This window comes from Mesoplodon mirus, assembly GCF_964341445.2.
Source record: "Mesoplodon mirus genome assembly, chromosome: 2".
NCBI lineage: Eukaryota > Metazoa > Chordata > Mammalia > Artiodactyla > Ziphiidae > Mesoplodon > Mesoplodon mirus.
Genome location: NC_138977.1, coordinates 27,939,116 through 27,958,676, shown reverse-complemented (window position 1 = coordinate 27,958,676; position 19,561 = coordinate 27,939,116). Strand labels below are relative to the sequence as shown.

Sequence of the window (19,561 nt, the reverse complement as noted above, 5' to 3'; positions counted from 1 at the left end):
CTCCACAGAGCCCTCAGATAAGGCCAATCCTAATGGGCTACCTCGGCTTTAACGGTTAAGTCCAGTAAGTCCTGTTTCAAAGGTTTGTCTTTTTTTGCTTCTACCGTCAGTGCCACTGTTTTCCACTGCAGTGTTTTGACTTCCCAAACCACCTTCTCCGGAGAGAACAATGTATTGCTGAAAATGGGCAGTAGAAGCAAATGCTCTTATTACATTTGACCTATAAAGTATTCAGAGTGACTGCTAGGTGGGAATTCAAATTGAGCTTTCCCCACATAGGATCTTGTTTTGCACCTTATAAAGAGTGTACTAATTGTTAATTAGGTGTTGCTTTTATTTATACAAGCATTCCCAAAGAATTAGATTTGGATTTTGTGTTTCTTTGAGTTTGGGGATTTTTTGTTTTACAGTTATCTTATTTAGATTGACTAACATCATACTTACAATAAAAAAAGAAACAGTGGTTCAGTTCATCTTACCAGATATGTCTGGTGATGTATTCAGAGTCTGATGGACTGCTTTGCTTTTATGTAGTTTGGAAGTGATAATGAAGTTTATTATACCCCATATGAAATGACCTTGTCCTTTTCACTGGGGACATTATCTTACATTTTAGAAAAAGAAGCACCAAAAGAGTGAACAACAAGACAAGTACATTTGATTCCCCTCATACACCTCCATCTGTTTGTGCTACGCTTTCCTTAAAAATATAAACATACATTTTCTTCACACATACAAAAAGTTTCCTCTCCTGGCCAAATTTTATTTGTGGTGGTATGATTTATACTAATAACGGAAAAGAGGAAACCTTGTACTTAGAAGTTCGGTGGCCACTGTTTCCTTGTTGCAGTCAGTGGTCAAAATTGATCCTGCCCTGAAGTTGATCTTTTTAATTAATTAATTAATTAATTAATTTTTAAATTTTTTATTAGTTTCTGCTTACTAACAAAGTGAATCAGTCATACATATACATCTGTTCCCACATCCCTTCCCTCATGCATCTCCCTCCCTCCCACCCTCCCCATCCCACCCCTCCAGGCGGTCACAAAGCACCGAGCTGATCTCCCTGTGCTCTGCGGCTGCTTCCCACTGTCTATCTACCTTACGTTTGGTAGTGTATATATGTCCATGCCTCTCTTTCGCTTTGTCACAGCCTACCCTTCCCCCTCCCCATATCCTCAAGTCCATTCTCAAGTAGGTCTGTGTCTTTATGCCCGTTTTACCCCTAGGTTCTTCGTGACATTTTTTTTAATTCCATATATATGTGTTAGCATACGGTATTTGTCTTTCTCTTTCTGACTTACTTCACTCTGTATGACAGACTCTAGGTCTATCCACCTCATTACAAATAGCTCAGTTTCGTTTCTTTTTATGGCTGAGTAATATTCCATTGTATATATGTGCCACATCTTCTTTATCCATTCATCGGATGATGGACACTTAGGTTGTTTCTATCTCCGGGCTATTGTGAATAGAGCTGCAATGAACATTTTGGTACATGTCTCTTTTTGAATTATGGTTTTCTCAGGGTATATGCCTCGTAGTGGGATTGCTGGGTCATATGGTAGTTCTATTTTTAGTTTTCTAAGGAACCTCCATACTGTTCTCCATAGTGGCTGTACCAATTCACATTCCCACCAGCAGTGCAAGAGGGTTCCCTTTTCTCCACACCCTCTCCAGCATTTATTGTATCTAGATTTCTTGATGATGGCGATTCTGACTGGTGTGAGATGATATCTCATTGTAGTTTTGATGTGCATTTCTCTCATGATTAATGATGTTGAGCATCCTTTCATGTGTTTGTTGGCAGTCTGTATATCTTCTTTGGAGAAATGCCTATTTAAGTCTTCTGCCCATTTTTGGATTGGGTTGTTTGTTTTTTTGCTATTGAGCTGCATGAGCTGCTTATAAATTGTGGAGATTAATCCTTTGTCAGTTGCTTCATTTGCAAATATTTTCTCCCATGCTGAGGGTTGTCTTTTGGTCTTGTTTATGGTTTCCTTTGCTGTGCAAAAGCTTTGAAGTTTCATGAGGTCCCATTTGTTTATCTTTGTTTTTATTTCCATTTCTCTAGGAGGTGGGTCCAAAAGGATCTTGCTGTGATTTATGTCATAGAGTGTTCTGCCTATGTTTTCCTCTAAGAGTTTGATAGTTTCTGGCCTTACATTTAGGTCTTTAATCCATTTTGAGCTTATTTTTGTGTATGGTGTTAGGGAATGATCTAATCTCATACTTTTACATGTCCCTGTCCAGTTTTCCCAGCACCACTTATTGAAGAGGCTGTCCTTTCTCCACTGTACATTCCTGCCTCCTTTATCAAAGATAAGTTGACCTTACGTGCATGGGTTGGTCTCTGGGCTTTCTATCCTGTTCCATTGATCTATCTTTCTGTTTTTATGCCAGTACCACACTGTCTTGATTACTGTAGCTTTGTAGTATAGTCTGAAGTCAGGGAGCCTGATTCCTCCAGCTCCGTTTTTGGTTCTCAAGATTGCTTTGGCTATTCGGGGTCTTTTGTTTTTCCAAACAAATTTTGAAATTTTTTGTTCTAGTTCTGTGAAAAATGCCAGTGGTAGTTTGATAGGGATTGCATTGAATCTGTAGATTGCTTTGGGTAGTAGAGTCATTTTCACAATATTGATTCTTCCAATCCAGAAGCATGGTATATCTCTCCATCTATTTGTATCATCTTTAATCTCTTTCATCAGTGTCTTATAATTGTCTGCATACAGGTCTTTTGTCTCCTTAGGTAGGTTTATTCCTAGATATTTTATTCTTTTTGATGCAGTGGTAAATGGGAGTGTTTTCTTGATTTCATTTTCAGATGTTTCATCATTAGTGTAGAGGAATGCCAGAGATTTCTGTGCATTAATTTTGTATCCTGCTACTTTACCAAATTCATTGATTAGCTCTAGTAGTTTTCTGGTAGCATCTTTAGGATTCTCTATGTATAGTATCATGTCATCTGCAAACAGTGACAGCTTTACTTCTTCTTTTCCGATTTGGATTCCTTTTATTTCCTTTCCTTCTCTGATTGCTGTGGCTAAAACTTCCAAAAGTAGGTTGAATAAGAGTGGTGAGAGTGGGCAACCTTGTCTTGTTCTTGATCTTAGTGGAAATGGTTTCAGTTTTCCACCATTGAGGACAATGTTGGCTGTGGGTTTGTCATATATGGCCTTGATTAGGTTGAGGAAAGTTCCCTCTATGCCTACTTTCTGCAGGGTTTTTATCATAAATGGGTGTTGAATTTTGTCAAAAGCTTTCTCTGCATCTATTGAGATGATCATATGGTTTTTCTCCTTCAATTTGTTAATATGGTGTATCACATTGATTGATTTGCGTATATTGAGTAATCCTTGCATTCCTGGAATAAACCCCACTTGATCATGGTGTATGATCCTTTTAATGTGCTGTTGGATTCTGTTTGCTAGGATTTTGTTGAGGATTTTTGCATCTATGTTCATCAGTGATATTGGCCTGTCGTTTTCTTTCTTTGGGACATCCTTGCCTGGTTTTGGTATCAAGGTGATGGTGACCTCGTAGAATGAGTTTGGGAGTGTTCCTTCCTCTGAAATTGTTTGGAAGAGTTTGAGAAGGATGGGTGTTAGCTCTTCTCTAAATGTTTGATCGAATTCGCCTGTGAAGCCATCTGGTCCTGGGCTTTTGTTTGTTGGAAGATTTTGAATCACAGTTTCAATTTCAGGGCTTGTGATTGGTCTATTCATATTTTCTATTTCTTCCTGATTCAGTCTTGGCAGGTTGTGCATTTCTAAGAATTTGTCCATTTCTTCCAGGTTGTCCATTTTATTGGCATCGAGTTGCTTGTAGTAATCTCTCATGATCTTTTGTATTTCTGCAGCGTCAGTTGTTACTTCTCCTTTTTCATTTCTAATTCTATTGATTTGAGTCTTCTCCCTTTTTTTCTTGATGAGTCTGGCTAATGGTTTGTCAATTCCTTAAGTTGATCTTTATGCACAGAATTAGTTCCTGTGAACATTACTACTCTTTCCAGAGATTTTCTAATAACTTGGGCCAGAACTGGTTACCGAGGAGCAAGGACCTAATTCCATGCCTCCACACCCTCCCACTGCACCGCACCACACGTCTTACCTCACAAGCTCTAACCTAAATCACAGAGGCACGCGTTTCGTGGACTAACCATGACCTCCCCTGGCGGCCTCAGGGGAGTGCTCACGTCCACTGACACCTCCCTTTAGTGTGTCAGCTCGTAGCGGCAGAGCTGGGGTGGGGGAGGTTTGTGATCTGGAGCTCAGCACATGCTCGGCAACATGTTTCTCATTTCCTTAGCATTCATGGCTTGCTCTCAGGAATCTGTCGAAAAGGAATAAAAACCACCTGAGAGTCCACATTACCAGATTATGAACTTTTCCCATAGGTTTGAATTGCTTACTTACCTGTTATAAATTAACCACAGCTTCATTTGACCACCAGGTCTTAAGTCTGTTGACAGTTTTCAGCATGACCGAATTGCTCATTTTTCTTGCTTTCAGAAATTGGCTTGGTTCTCTTTAGAGTTGGTGTAAACATGCCATGTAAGAAATGATTTCCACTTAATGGTACAACAGAATTATTGCTTTCTTAGATGTATGTGTAGTAAAAGTCAATATACACGTTTATATAATTTCTTTCCTCAAAATCTTATACTTAATTTGATATTTCTAAAAGTTGCACATGTAAGTCATGTGTATAACCTGCTAAAGTACTTTAACTGTGATCTTAAAAGTGAATAAAAAATATTTAATAGAAAATCAGAATATTGGGCTTCCCTGGTGGCGCAGTGGTTGAGAGTCCACCTGCCGATGCAGGGGACGCGGGTTCGTGCCCCGGTCCGGGAAGATCCTACATGCCGCGGAGTGGCTGGGCCCGTGAGCCATGGCTGCTGAGCCTACGCGTCCGGAGCCCGTGCTCCACAACGGGAGAGGCCACAGCAGTGAGAGGCCCGCGTACCGCAAAAAAATAAAAAATAAAAAAAAACTCAGAATATTTTAGTATTGCAAGAGTTCTGCAGCTCTTAATAGTTTGTAAATCCACTATCTCATTTGTAATTAACATTCTCAATTCTCTTACTCTATGCCTTTTTATAAGGGAATAGTTAAGACAACTTTCTTTGTTGAAAAGGGTATAAGGTATGACAAAGCCCTGAGATATTTCAGGAAATTGTATTTATTGAGAAACTGACCAAGAACCCACATTTTTCCCTGTTACTGTAAGAAGTCTCCAGAGAAAGATTTTCAAAGACTGTCAGTTCAGTTCTTCTCACTGGAAGAAGTCTGGCTATTTTGATCCCTAACTGAATTTACATAGATCATCTACATTTGACCATTCAGAGGTACTGAAGAACATTGCTTTTGTTCTGGACCATATGATGTATTTTAAAATTTAAAGTTGAAACATAACATATAGTGCTTCTTTGCAAATATGAGTCCAAATAAGAACAGAAATCAGTCACTGTAGAAACACATGTAGCCCAACAGAAATCTTGACTGGGCAAGGAAGCTTCACCTACTTCACCTAGGGACGAACCCGCGTCCCCTGCATCGGCAGGCGGACTCTCAAACACTGCACCACCAGGGAAGCCCTGAAGGGAATTTTTTATCCAAAGTTTATAATGAGTGTCTACAAATCAGTGAGAAAATTACAAATGCCCAGTTTAAAACTGGGCAAAAGATAAAGACAAGTTATTCACAGAGCAAACTGTATAAATAATAAATCAACACATAAAAAAATGTTCCACCTCACTAGAAATCAGGGAAAAGCCAATTTAAACATGAGATAGTATTTTTAACTTCAAATTGGGGGGGAAAACCGGAAGAGGGAGTGTTGAGGAAGGATTTGGGAACCAGTTCTTTACATATAGTACTGAGAAGGTTGTAAATTTCAGGGAAATTTGTGAAGGAACATTTCAAAAGTTTATACATCCAGCAGTTCTACTTCTATAAATCTTTCCTAGAGATATGTGTACCTGTGTGCAAATTTATATTTACAAAAAAATATTTTCCGCTGCATTGTTGGCAATGACAAAAAATTAGAAGGAACCCAAATTCCCATCAATATGAGTGGTTAAATGACAGTAGAGCCATACTCTAGAATGCTCAGCTTCCAGTAACCAGAATAAGCTCGACCAATGTGCACTGATGTGAAAAATTTCCAAGATACATCTTAACCCCCTTGGTAGTATTCTTTTTTTTTTTTAATTTAATTAATTTATTTTTGTCTGTGTTGGGTCTTCGTTTCTGTGCGTGGCTTTCTCTAGTTGCGGCAAGCAGGGGCCTCTCTTCATCACGGTGCGCGGGCCTCTCACTGTCACAGCCTCTCTTGGTGTGGAACACAAGCTCCAGACGCGCAGGCTCAGTAGTTGTGGCTCACGGGCCTAGTTGCTCCACGGCATGTGGGATCTTCCCAGACCAGGGCTCGAACCCGTGTCCCCTGCATTGACAGGTGGATTCTCAACCACTGCACCACCAGGGAAGCCCCGGTAGTATTCTTCATATCTTAAAATGTGCATACCTATGACACATAAATTCCATGTCTAATTTTCTGTCCTACAAACCTACGAAAAGCTACAGACTTCTGATCAATATCCCCCAAACTATTGTCAATTGTAAGAAGTATGTCCAAAAGAAAAAAAAAAGAATCAGAAATCTGTTCAAAACCAGCAGATTTTAAAGAACTTATTATCCCCTCACCCACCTCTGTTCTGCTATAGCAACGCTGGAAGACTGCAACTAGGAAAGAGAGCAAGCCTAACTCCCACCTCAAATCTTGTCTCTCAACTACAGGGTATGACGAAGTCATTTAAAAAATATATTTAAAGGAGACTGAGCCCTTAGGTGAAAGACCCCAATAAGTTATTTCCCTAAAATAGACAGTAAATAAAGAATTTGGAATGAGTTGCAGGGGAAAGATGTGAAATCTCTTTCTTTGGGTCTTCTTAAAATTATAACATTCCCACATATGTCTGCAGTGTTTTAAATATTTTCCATTTATGTAGTAAACATTGAAAGACAGAAAGACAGAGGTTATTTCCAACTAGATGTTATCCTTTCCCCCCAATGGAACTATGCTTTCCTTTCTAGACACATGAGCTCTCCTTTTTCGAGTCTGAGATCGGAAGTTCTCATGGTTGAATTGTTAACACATTTTTCTTTATTTGAGTTGAGTTTGATCCAGCTACTCTGAAGACTATGGTTTCTTCACTAAAAATTGCTTCCATTGTAGATTTATCACCTGGTTGGCAAACACTGGATAACTTCAGGCACAAGAACATTACTCTGAACCTGGGTGTGGTCAGTGAGATAGAAACCAACATTATTTTTTCCTTCATGATATGAAATATACTCTATCTTTACTCCCAGGGTTTTGTCCAAAAAACTCATAAAACATAAATTGACTCTGACCTTCAGACTCCCATGTTCTCCTCCAATCTACACAGCAAAGTCTAAGTTCAATTACACCAAGACTGATGCCAAATTTCAAAAAACGAGAGCACCCTCCATTTCTGCTGGTGCCAGGTGTGTTGTTCCAGGTGCACAGAAGTATCTTAAAAAGTCTTAGTAAGTCTCATTCTACAATAAATAATTACTCAACAAGTTCTCTCTGGACCAGGGTATACTAAGCCAGTGTCTGCTTTCTATTGCAGGCGAAGAAGTTTGTGGTCTTTCATGGAGCTTCCGTTTACCAACCTGGAAATGGCATTCATTTTATTGGCTTTTGTTATCTTTTCCCTCTTTACTCTGGCTTCCATCTACACTGACCCGGATGAGAGGAATGAAGGTAAACAGAGAGAGCTCTTCATAAGAGTCCCCGTTTCCTTTCCCCACCCAATCATCTTTCTCTATGGTTTGATTTGGTTTAGTTTCTATTCTGTATGTGAGAATGAGTTTGTTTTGGGGTGTGCTGTGTGTGTGTGTGTGTGTATGAGAGAAAGGAGACAGAGAGACAGAGAAAGAGAGTTTTATTAAATAGCCTGAAATATCTACTGTGGCATTTTACCATTCTTTATTAAGAGAGGTTTGGAAATGGAAACGATTATTCACATGACTTTTAATCCCAGGATTTTGCAGATCTTATGCCCTGAATTTTATATATATATATATATATATATACATATATATATATGTATATATGTATATGTATATATATAATTTTTCTTTCACCATCCTCCCATCACTGCCCCTCATCCCTGTCCCCCATGAGAAACTTAAAATGTGCAGAAAGCACAATATCTTTCAAAGTCATTAAAGGTAATTTTCACAGGCTAAATGCAAGTTCACAAGAAACAAATTCCATTATTGTATACATATATGGTGTGTGGAGGTGTGCGTTTTTGTTCAACTATAAATAAGAAGGAAAAGAATTAAAGGTGTTTTCCTAATGAGCTCTTGTCAAAGCCCAAACTTTCAAAAAAAATGTAGAAGCGTTTAAAAAACTCAACACCACATGTTTGCTTATTGCCAATCATAACAATTATTAGCAATAATATGTAATTTAAATGGCAGTTCTTGGTATTTCACTGTAGTTCAGGTCCTACCAAATTTCACACAAAATTACTGGTGACTGACCATTTTTGAGGGCAAAAATTATATATATATATATATATATATATATATATATATATATATATGGCATATGCTAAGGAAATAATATATGTTTGTAGAGAATAAGATAAAATCATAAAAAGAAAACTGTGCTTCCTAAAATTGTGATACCTCTCCATCAATTTTTGGCTGTGAAAGAAGTGCTCTCTGTAAAAGACAATAGTATTCTCTGTCTTATAAACATACTACACTTAAAGAAGTAGAAAACAAGAAGCCACAGTAAACAGACATTTAATTTGTGCTGACATGAAGATTGGGAAGCATAACTGGAGTCCGTAAAGTCTTTTCCATGCTCCATATTGTTTTAGTTTAAGATGGGTTTGGCTGAAAGAAAGAGTAAGAGCAAAATTGCAGTTACTTTAACTAGAAGATAATGTCTTTCTCTCACACATAAAGGAAGCCTGGGGGTAGGAAGTTCCCTCCTGACACGACTCCCTGGTGTCCTGGACCCAGGCCACACTGTCTTGGTTCCCTCCCATCTCCTATGGCAGCTCCCATGTCCAGCACTGACCCAGCTGGCCCATCTTCCACTATCATCTATGCATGCCTGTCAGCAAGAAGAAGCAAGAGGGCACACCTCTGTCTTTTAAGAGTGCTCCCAGAACCTACACTCACCACTTCCCTTTGGCCAGAATTTAGTCCACGGACATACCGAAAGGAAAGCTGGGAAATGTAATAGTTATTCTGGGAGGCGTGTGCGGAGCAAAAACTTTGGGTTTTGTTCCTAAAGGAAGAGGGGTACAACCAGCAGTGTCTGCCAGACACGTAGACTCCTAACCATGCATTCACTACGGGGCTGGTAGTCATGAAATCGGGGAATATTTGAGCTAGAAGGAATGTTAAGAGAGCATCTGATTTACTGATGCTTAACCAGAACTGAATATCAGAAAGGCACCTCATACTTGGGGCCCATCACAAACCCAGCAAATACGCATTTCTGGGTGTCCCACCTGGCCACGTGTCTTTAAACAAGACCCCCTACCCTCCCCCCCCCATTTTTCTAGCTTTCTTCTCTGGTTAAGAAGCATTGACCAACTATTCATATTTCAGATGTGACAACAGAGACCCACAAATGTTTAGTGAGTTTCTCAGGTGCTCAGTTAATTAGCAGAAGAGCCAAAACTAGAGCACAGACTCCCCGTTGCAAGTTCCTGCCCCTTCTCTGCACCCCTGTGATTCCCCAGTTATGATCTATGGACACGGAGAATCAGAAGACTGGGCCAGTCATAGAAATTTACCTTTCCTTTACACTTCTGTATTCCGTTTTTCATAAGTTCCTTTTTCTTCTGCTCTGTTCCTCCTATATCTGAGGTCTACTTTCCAAGCTAAAGCAATTCCTCCATTTGAATACTGTTCACTAACAGAACTAGACCCAGCTGCCCAAGAATTCTCATCGAAGAACACCCTTGCTTCCCTTCGTGACCACCAGGTCGGTGCCAAGCACAATTTTGCATGAAAGTACAAAATGTATACACTTTCCTAAATGTGGTAAGACCCAGGAGTAAAACCCACCTTCATTAAAATTGCAGGGCTATTTTAATCTCCTTTCTGGCACAAGCAGAGAATTGCAGGAGCCACAAAAATAAACTTAAGAGAGGCAGATTTAATTTCACATGTGTATTTAAAATCTGATAGACTCAGCTATGGGTAATGGAGAATCTAAATCTGAATGGGACTCAGCTCCTATGTCAGGGAGCTGATTGTCTCATGGAGGATTCAGTTGTATAACCAGAGCAGACCCAGTGAATGGGCTACCAGAGTTTTCAACTAAGGAGGATGGGGTCAGAACGGAAGCTCTTCCTTGGGGGTATTGCGGTGGGCTTCACGGAAGAGGTGGCCACCCTGATGCAGGTGATATTGACAGAGTAGGGTGGGTGGGGTGCATTCCAACTAAGAAAACAGCTTAAGGAAAATTACCTGACCGAAAAAAATGAAATGTATAAGAGGAAAAATCAGCTATAGTTTGGAATGTACCGTAAGTCCAACAAGGAATTGAACAGAACTGATCATTGGCCAGAATCTTCTCAAGTCTTTCAGAGGTCAGAAGACGAACAAAGCATTTTAACAGGGAGTCTCTTAAACTTAAGAGTTGGGTGCCTCTGACCTCAGCCTCCCACGTGAGAGCAAAGGCTCTCAAGCTCTAACTTGCACATAAGTCACCTAGAGATTTTATGAAAAAGTAGACTACTGTTCAGTAGGTCTGGGTGGGACCTGAGATTCTGCATTTCTAAGAAGCTTCCAGGTGACGACCATGGTCTAGAAGACGAGCCCAGCCACAGATGTGACACTTGCAGGCCCCAGGGGGCCAAGCTCATCTGTGTGCAGCAGGGGAGGCGGGAGCTTGGCTACGTGGCTGGGCGTCCACGTTCCGTCCCGTAAGCAAGGCCCTACAGGACACGGGGCAGACCCAGAGCTGGAGGGCAGGGCCTCAGCCTCCAGCCCAGCGCAGTCTTGCCTCAGGTCCTAACGTGTCAGGAGTGGGTGGATTAAGGTTTAAGAAAATATTTTATATGTTTAGAAGAGTTGAGAGTCATTCTTATTTTTTTAGGGAAGAACTTGTATTTAATTAGATTAATTAATTAATCATTTAAGTTGAAGTATAGTTGATTTACAATGTTGTGTTAGTTTTAGGTGTACAGCACAGTGATTCATATATATATATTCTTCTTCAGATTCTTTTCCATTATAGGTTATTACAAAATATTGAGTATAGTTCCCTGTGCTATAGAGTAGGTCCTTATTGGTTACGAGAGTCCCTCTTTAAACATCAGAATATTGGAGTGTACAGTGAAGCGGAGGCAGAGTGGCTCTGCGAGCTCCTCTCTCTCCACTTTCCCATAGAGAAGCCCTGACTGGCCGCTGAGGGCGAGCCACACACACGCCCTCGCGCCCAGCGAACCCGCGCGGTCACTATCATATGACACAGGCTTTGCTGCAGTTCATCTTCCTCCCTGTGTACTTTCCGTTTGCCTTCCTGGAATTCTGCTGCATCACAGAAGCTGGAAGTTCTGATGTTCCATTGAACTCACGATGGAAAGTCTTGACTTGACCGGTCAGAGTCATGAAAGGCAGTCATAGAAATAAAGATTATTCCGCAGAAGGAGAAGGAGCTGGAAAACGACCAAAACGAAAGTGCCTTCAGTGGCATCCATTGCTAGCAAAGAAACTTCTTGACTTTTCAGAAGAGGAAGAAGAGGAAGACGAAGAGGAGGATATTGATAAGGTTCAACTCCTTGGGGCCGCTGGTCTAGAGCAAGATGGTGAAACTGAAGATGATGAATCACCAGAACAGCGAGCCCGGAGACCAATGAATGCATTTCTCTTATTTTGCAAACGTCATCGCTCTCTTGTACGTCAGGAACACCCCAGGCTTGATAACCGAGGTGCTACCAAGATACTAGCTGATTGGTGGGCTGTTCTCGATCCAAAGGAAAAGCAGAAATACACAGACATGGCCAAGGAGTATAAACATGCATTTATGAAAGCAAATCCTGGCTACAAATGGTGTGCTACCACAGACAAGCCTGTGAGATCCCCAACATCCACTGTCAATCCACGGGAGAAACTATGGGCCTTCCCATCTGACTCTTCAAGAGCCTTGCCAAGCCCCAAGAAAACAAAGCCTGAAGAAATGCCTCAGCTTAACTTTGGGATGGCCGATCCTACTCAAATGGGAGGCCTGAGCATGCTGCTTTTAGCTGGAGAACATGTTCTTGGTACACCAGAGATATCCTCTGGCACTTGCAGGCCTGATGTTTCAGAATCCTCTGAATTGCGTCAGAAGTCACCATTATCTCAGTTTGCCGAGATATCTTCAGGTACCTCCCACCCCGATGTTCCGTCAAAACAATGTCAAGCATCAGCCTTGTTTCAGTTTGCAGAGATTTGTTCGAAGACTTCACAGTTGGGTGGTGCTGAACCTGTAAAACGCTGTGGAAAGTCTGCACTCTTTCAACTGGCAGAGATGTGCCTGGCATCAGAGGGGGTGAAAATGGAAGAGTCAAAGCTCATAGAAGCCAAAGAATCAGATGGCGGAAGAATTCAAGAACTGGAGAAGGGCAAGGAAGAAAGAGAAATGAAAATGGAGAAAATAGATGAAGCCAGGTTCCAGAAAGAAGCAGAATTTGAAAAATCAGCTAAGGAAAATGTAAGAGATTCTAAGGAATTAAGAAATTTTGAGGAGCTGCGAATGGATGATATAATGGGTATAAAAATGGAAGCTCCTAAAGCAATTAAAAAGGAAGAATTAGAGGAAGATCAAAAAGGTAGTCACTTCCCTGATTTTTCTTACTCTGGCAGTAGCAAGACAATAATAAGCGATGTTCCCAGTAGAAAGGATCACATGTGCCATCCTCATGGCATTAGGATCATCGAGGATCCCACAGCATTAAGCAAACCAGAAAAGCTAAAAAAGGAAAAGAAGAAAACCAAAATGGATCGACATGGAAATGATAAATCCACACCCAAGAAGACTTGCCAAAAGAGGCAGTCCTCGGAATCTGATATCGAGAGTGTCATGTACACCATTGAAGCTGTTGCAAAGGGAGACTGGGGCATCGAGAAGCTTGGAGATACCCCTCGCAAGCAGGTCCATACATCCTTGAGTGGCAAGGGAAGCATTTTGGATGCCAAGCCACCAAAGAAGAGAGTGAAATCAAGAGAGAAGAAAATGTCAAAGGAGAAATCCTCAGACACCACCAAAGAGTCAAGACCTCAAGATTTTATCAGTATTTCTGCCAGCAAGAACATTTCTGGTGAGGTCCCAGAGGGTATAAAAGCAGAACCTTTGACCCCTACAGAGGATGCATTACCACCCAGTCTATCGGGACAGGCCAAGCCTGAGGACAGTGAGTGTCACAGAAAAATAGAGACTTGTGGCTCCCGGAAATCTGAGAGGTCTTGCAAAGGTGCTCTTTATAAAACCCTGGTGTCTGAGGGTATGCTCACCTCTCTGCGAGCTAATGTTGGCAGAGGGAAACGAAGGTCAGGAAAAGGAAAGTCCTCTGATCATGAAGAGTGTTGGCATGAAGAAAGCTGGACATTTCACCAGAGTGGGACCAGTGGAAGCAAGAAGTTCAAGAAGACAAAGCCAGAGGAAGACTCTCTCCTTGGCTCAGCAAAGCTGGATGAAGAATTTGAAAAGAAATTCAACAGCCTCCCTCAGTATAGTCCTGTTACATTTGACCAGAAATGTGTACCTGTCCCAAGAAAAAAGAAGAAGACCGGACATATGTGCTCAGAACCGACCAAAACCAGCAAAGGTCCTTTCCAGTCTCAGAAAAAGAACTTATTCCACAAAATTGTCAGCAAATACAAGCACAACAAGGAGAAGCCTAATGTTCCGGAAAAAGGAAGTGGGGATAAATGGTCAAACAAGCAACTCTTCTTGGCTGCCATTCACCCTACAGAAGCCATATTTTCAGAAGACAGAAACACCACAGAGCCTGCTTATAAGGTTAAAAATGCCCCATCCATTCGCAACACTCCAGAGCCAACAACGGCGCAAGAGCCCTTGGTGGGCAGTCAAAAGAGAAAAGCCAGGAAAACCAAGATCACACACCTTGTCAGGACAGCAGATGGCCGGGTATCACCAGCAGGAGGTACTTTGGATGACAAACCAAAGGAACAACTGCAGAGGAGTCTTGTGAAGGTGACCGAGACAGGCTGCAATGACGAACGCTCACACAACCAAGAGGCCACGGAGACGTGGAGCAGCACCCCGGAGATGCCCGCCGTGTCTGCGTTCTTCAGCCTCGCTGTGCTGGCCGAAGTGGCCGCCATGGAACATGCATAGAAGTCAGAGATCAACTCCGCTCACCCATGATGGACAGCCAAAAGAAATGCCCCAGACTCCTGTACTTATTTCTTGCGCTGACCAGTGAAGCGCCCTTTACTTGTAAACCATTGTGCTTTACCTACTACCCTAGCCTTGTCTTTATTGAGAGATGCGAGTGAGTCCATGTGGTGGCATATACAGACAGCAAACAAGGGCTTGTTGCCCTACACGGCCCAGATTCACTTGAAGCAGAAGTTGGCACCCTGGGCCAGTTTGTTCTTTCAGAACCCAGAGTCTTTGAGGGTGATGTTGTCTGTCTGATAATGAGCAGAAATGGGATGATCCTAGAGCTTTGCTTTCTATTGAAGGCTTTTGATGGTAATAGGTGGTAACTTGGTAAAAGGCTGCCTTTACTGTAGCTCATCCAGCGTCTCTTTTACCAACCAGAGAGTGTGAAACTAGTTTCATATATTACCTAGTTATTCTTTCAAAACAAAAACAAACAGCAAAAAAACAAAAACTGACACACTGCACTAGTTATTATTAGATATTCTTGGTCTTTTTTGTACGTGGAGGTTTATGTTCTAAGATGGTTTATATAATAGGTTATACCTACATTTATATTGTAGAATAATATTAAAAAGCCTCTTCCAGAGACTCCCAAACAGCACGGGCAGGCAGATGTACCGCTGTTAGCGGTGTATGCTCGGCCTTGTGGTCCATATATTCTGCACTTTTATATTTGCCAAGAGAGTGGTAGTTTGCTGGCAAAAAGAGAAAGAGAGAGAAGAAGAAAAATTACAGTTCTTACAAGCAGAAATTTTTTCTTAGCCTTGAGTGACCAAGAAGAATTTGCTTGGGTCAAATTGTGGCGAATATTTTCCCAGACAGGGGAAGAGTCCAGCAGATTACAGATTACTGATGTTTTCATGCCTTGAGGATTCTTTTATTTTTACACAAGGGTCTGAGTGACCAATGGATCGTTCATACAGACAAAAAAAGAAAAATAGTATTCAGAAGTGACCTTAGTATTACTTCACTATTCAGAACACATTGAAGACACACTCACTTTGTGTGGTCTTTGAGCTACAGCCCTTTTACATCCATCCCAGACAGACTGGACGGGTAGCAATTGCTATGCACAGCCTAATTGGCACTGCAGGTTTTTAGAGCCATTTTGAGTTTTTGTGGTTACGGAGGTATTGATGAGGGAGGTGTGCCTGACCAGAGTGGGACTCGCGGTTATAGATCCACCTGCAAGTTTCCTGTTTCCTTTTCATGTTTTGTTGCTTTTGAACATAAAACCAACTATACATATGCCAGTGCAACTGGATTAACTGGCTTAGAACATTCAACATATTGACTCCATCACCTGACGTTCACAGTATCTTGTTTCTTAGCAACAGATGCAAAGTGATAAATCAAAATTAGTCGGCGGCTACAGATTTTACAGGGTATTTGTTCCATAGCACAAAGTATTTCCCCACTCTTGCATCACAGCACAAACTACCAAATTTTAAGTATTGGATTCCAGCAATAATTTTTACTGGTTTTCAAACTGGCGGAATTTTGATAGTGTTAGTTCAAGTTTGAAACTTTTGAATTAGATCTCTAAATGGTGACAGTTTACAAGGTTTTATCTAGCTATCTTATTTATACTTGACTGAATTGTAATGATGATTTTTTTTCTAATCGTAATTTGACCTAATAGCCATACAAAAAATGACTCTATTCGTACTGACTAGGTTTAGCTTTTCACGGTTGTAGATGTTACTTCAGTTTCGGTGCTGGAAACTATGTACCACATACTAACAGAATTGAAAAAGAACAGAGAGATTTGGGCTTTTTTTTTTTTTCAAAGCAGGTAAAGAGGGCATCAGGGCATTGGAACGGTGTCCTCAAAAATGCATATTCCTTGTGGGCATGGAGGAAGAAGGAATTAGTAAGCAAGGTTAATCAGAGGCAGAAGCTTAGCCCCATTCACACAGAAATAAATCAGGTGAGCAACCCCAGATTTTAGCATGATATTTTTACTATGATGCTGTTGTATTCATATTTTCTAAATTTCGAAACACAAAGTGAATGTTTGAAAATTGCTGGGTCCCAGTGTTGGTGGCTGTTGGAGTTTCTGGACCACTTGCTAGCAGTGATTTAAAAATTATAATTAGCTAAAATCCAAAAAAAAAATAAAACCAACAACAAAAATTGTTTGGTGCAGAACATGCACCTTGACAATGGCACTAACTTGTTATTCTCTAGAACATGTTAGAATAGGTCTATTTTTGCCAGTGCCCTCTCCTCCAGTCCTCTGATTACATTTCACTAGAGTTCCTTAACAGAGTGCTGTATATTCATGGGACCTTTTTTAAAAAGAAGCAAAACAAAAGATGACTTTTTTCTATGTGATTAATATATCTTACTTGATCTGCTTTTCCTAAACCTCAGTGGCTTTTCCCTTAGGCAGGGGTCGGGGTGGAGGGCAACCTACTGGATACGACTGTTTTCAGATACTTTAGAAAAAAAAAAAAACCCACCTTCTTGTAGACATGCTTAATTTTTAAGCGGTTAGGCACTGAGAGTAGCAGAAATCCTGCAAAGCTTTATAGTCTTTTAGACACTCACCTTGTCATTTCTCTGAGTAATGTCTTGATTTCAAACATAGTGCTTTTCTCATGCCCTGAATCCACTGGAGAGGGGTGTTGGTATTTTCAGGTAACAACATTTGTGAGCACACATATTGCAGACCAACATGTAGTACCCTCCCCCATTTATCATTTTCATTTCACTTCTCTCATTCTTTTTTATTTTGGAAAATCATATTGCTATGGTGTGTACCTTAATCTGCCAGCAAACACCATCTACACTAACATTTGTCCCACAAGCATCCTCAAGAGAAAAAGTTGTTGCACCTTATGTATATCTCAAGCAAACCCAAATATGATGCTCTTCTGCCTTTGTTTTATTCTAAATTGTTGTATCATATCTTTCTGAAACCATTCTGAATCTAGTTGAAATTCTCAATATTTATGCTTTTACCTTAATTTCTAGATTCAAACCTGTATATAAATCTTTTGAACAAAATTGTCCTAGCCCTTCTCTGTGTTGCTGGAAGTGGATGATTTAGTCTCAGATGGAGACACAGTACTGTTCCAGTTTTCTTTAGCCTTTTATTTATTTAGTTATTCTGGGTATTTTCCTATGTAATTTTGAAGTGTGTAGAGTATATTATAGTTACTGAAGCTGCAGCTCTAAGAAGCTGAGTGAAAGAGAGAAAATACTGTAAGACGCCCTTCTTAAGTGTTTATTTGTTTGGATAACTGTAATGAGGCCAGGAAAAGGCAAAAGGTCCCACAGCCACTTTGAAGACACAGGTTCTTATCCCCAAACTAGGTTAGGTCCCAGATTTTAGATCAAAATGGTGAATTCTTTAAAGCCCTCTTTTTTAAAAGGATATATCATACCATTGTAATTCTGACAGTCTTTGCCCCCCCGAAAATATATTTATTTAATTCCGTCAGATGAGCTTTCTACCAGTGCCCCCTCAAAGCCATGCTCAACTCATTCCCACGTTATCACTGTTATTATAGTTCCTGCCATTCAAACTGCTGCAGAGAAAAAAAGGGATGGAACACTATGAACAAAAAGGAGCATCTGAACGGGTCTGGTTATTTAGAATCCAACTTGTGTAATCCCTGTCACTCTCTTATCAAGTCAGATGCTACTCTGCCTGAGTCATAGAAAAGTTTGTTTGCACTCTGTAGTCCTTGGCTCATCCTCTGGAAGTGTTTGCACCTATGTAAAATCTCAAGCAGATTATAAATCAATACAGCACTAGGAGTAAGCTGAAAACTGAATGACATGTTTTGTTTAGACAGTTCCGGGGGAGGGATGGGGAATATCAAGTAACTCTGTTCCAAGTTTGACATTTGGCATTAATGTGAAGCAGTGGGACCATGCTGCCTGCTAAAGTACTGTATGAATCCTAAGTGTTCTGGAGACCAGCAGCTGGAGGCTGGAGGCCAGCATCCATACAGCAAAGGGGAAGCATCGCCGCTTCTTGGGGGAAAAGGAAGGAAGTCGTGCAAGGCCTGGAGTCATCATTTGTAAAGGGAAAGTCGGGGTGTACGTGATGCTGTGAGAAAGTTCACCGTTGATTGCACTGCTCCACAGAGCCCTCAGATAAGGCCAATCCTAATGGGCTACCTCGGCTTTAACGGTTAAGTCCAGTAAGTCCTGTTTCAAAGGTTTGTCTCTTTTTGCTTCTACCGTCAGTGCCACTGTTTTCCACTGCAGTGTTTTGACTTCCCAAACCACCTTCTCCGGAGAGAACAATGTATTGCTGAAAATGGGCAGTAGAAGCAAATGCTCTTATTACATTTGACCTATAAAGTATTCAGAGTGACTGCTAGGTGGGAATTCAAATTGAGCTTTCCCCACATAGGATCTTGTTTTGCACCTTATAAAGAGTGTACTAATTGTTAATTAGGTGTTGCTTTTATTTATACAAGCATTCCCAAAGAATTAGATTTGGATTTTGTGTTTCTTTGAGTTTGGGGATTTTTTGTTTTACAGTTATCTTATTTAGATTGACTAACATCATACTTACAATAAAAAAAGAAACAGTGGTTCAGTTCATCTTACCAGATATGTCTGGTGATGTATTCAGAGTCTGATGGACTGCTTTGCTTTTATGTAGTTTGGAAGTGATAATGAAGTTTATTATACCCCATATGAAATGACCTTGTCCTTTTCACTGGGGACATTATCTTACATTTTAGAAAAAGAAGCACCAAAAGAGTGAACAACAAGACAAGTACATTTGATTCCCCTCATACACCTCCATCTGTTTGTGCTACGCTTTCCTTAAAAATATAAACATAGGGCCTCCCTGGTGGCGCAGTGGTTGAGAGTCCGCCTGCCGATGCAGGGGATACGGGTTCGTGCCCTGGTCTGGGAGGATCCCATATGCCGCGGAGCGGCTGGGCCCGTGAGCCATGGCCGCTGGGCCTGCGCATCCGGAGCCTGTGCTCCGCAACGGGAGAGGCCACAACAGTGAGAGGCCCGCGTACCGCAAAAAGAAAAAAAATATATATATATAAACATACATTTTCTTCACACATACAAAAAGTTTCCTCTCCTGGCCAAATTTTATTTGTGGTGGTATGAT

The 19,561-nt window shown here is 40.9% G+C and overlaps 1 protein-coding gene across 1 annotated transcript; it reads left to right on the top strand.

Annotated features, from left to right (window-relative positions):
- Positions 1–11,534: 11,534 nt before the first annotated feature.
- Positions 11,535–14,500, top strand: LOC309793795 (HMG box transcription factor BBX-like; the record flags this gene model as incomplete). The annotated part of the gene is given in 2 exon segments (XM_082604574.1): positions 11,535–14,399; positions 14,401–14,500. Coding segments are annotated over 2 exon segments (2,820 nt in total). The 5' UTR covers positions 11,535–11,679.
- Positions 14,501–19,561: the final 5,061 nt, after the last annotated feature.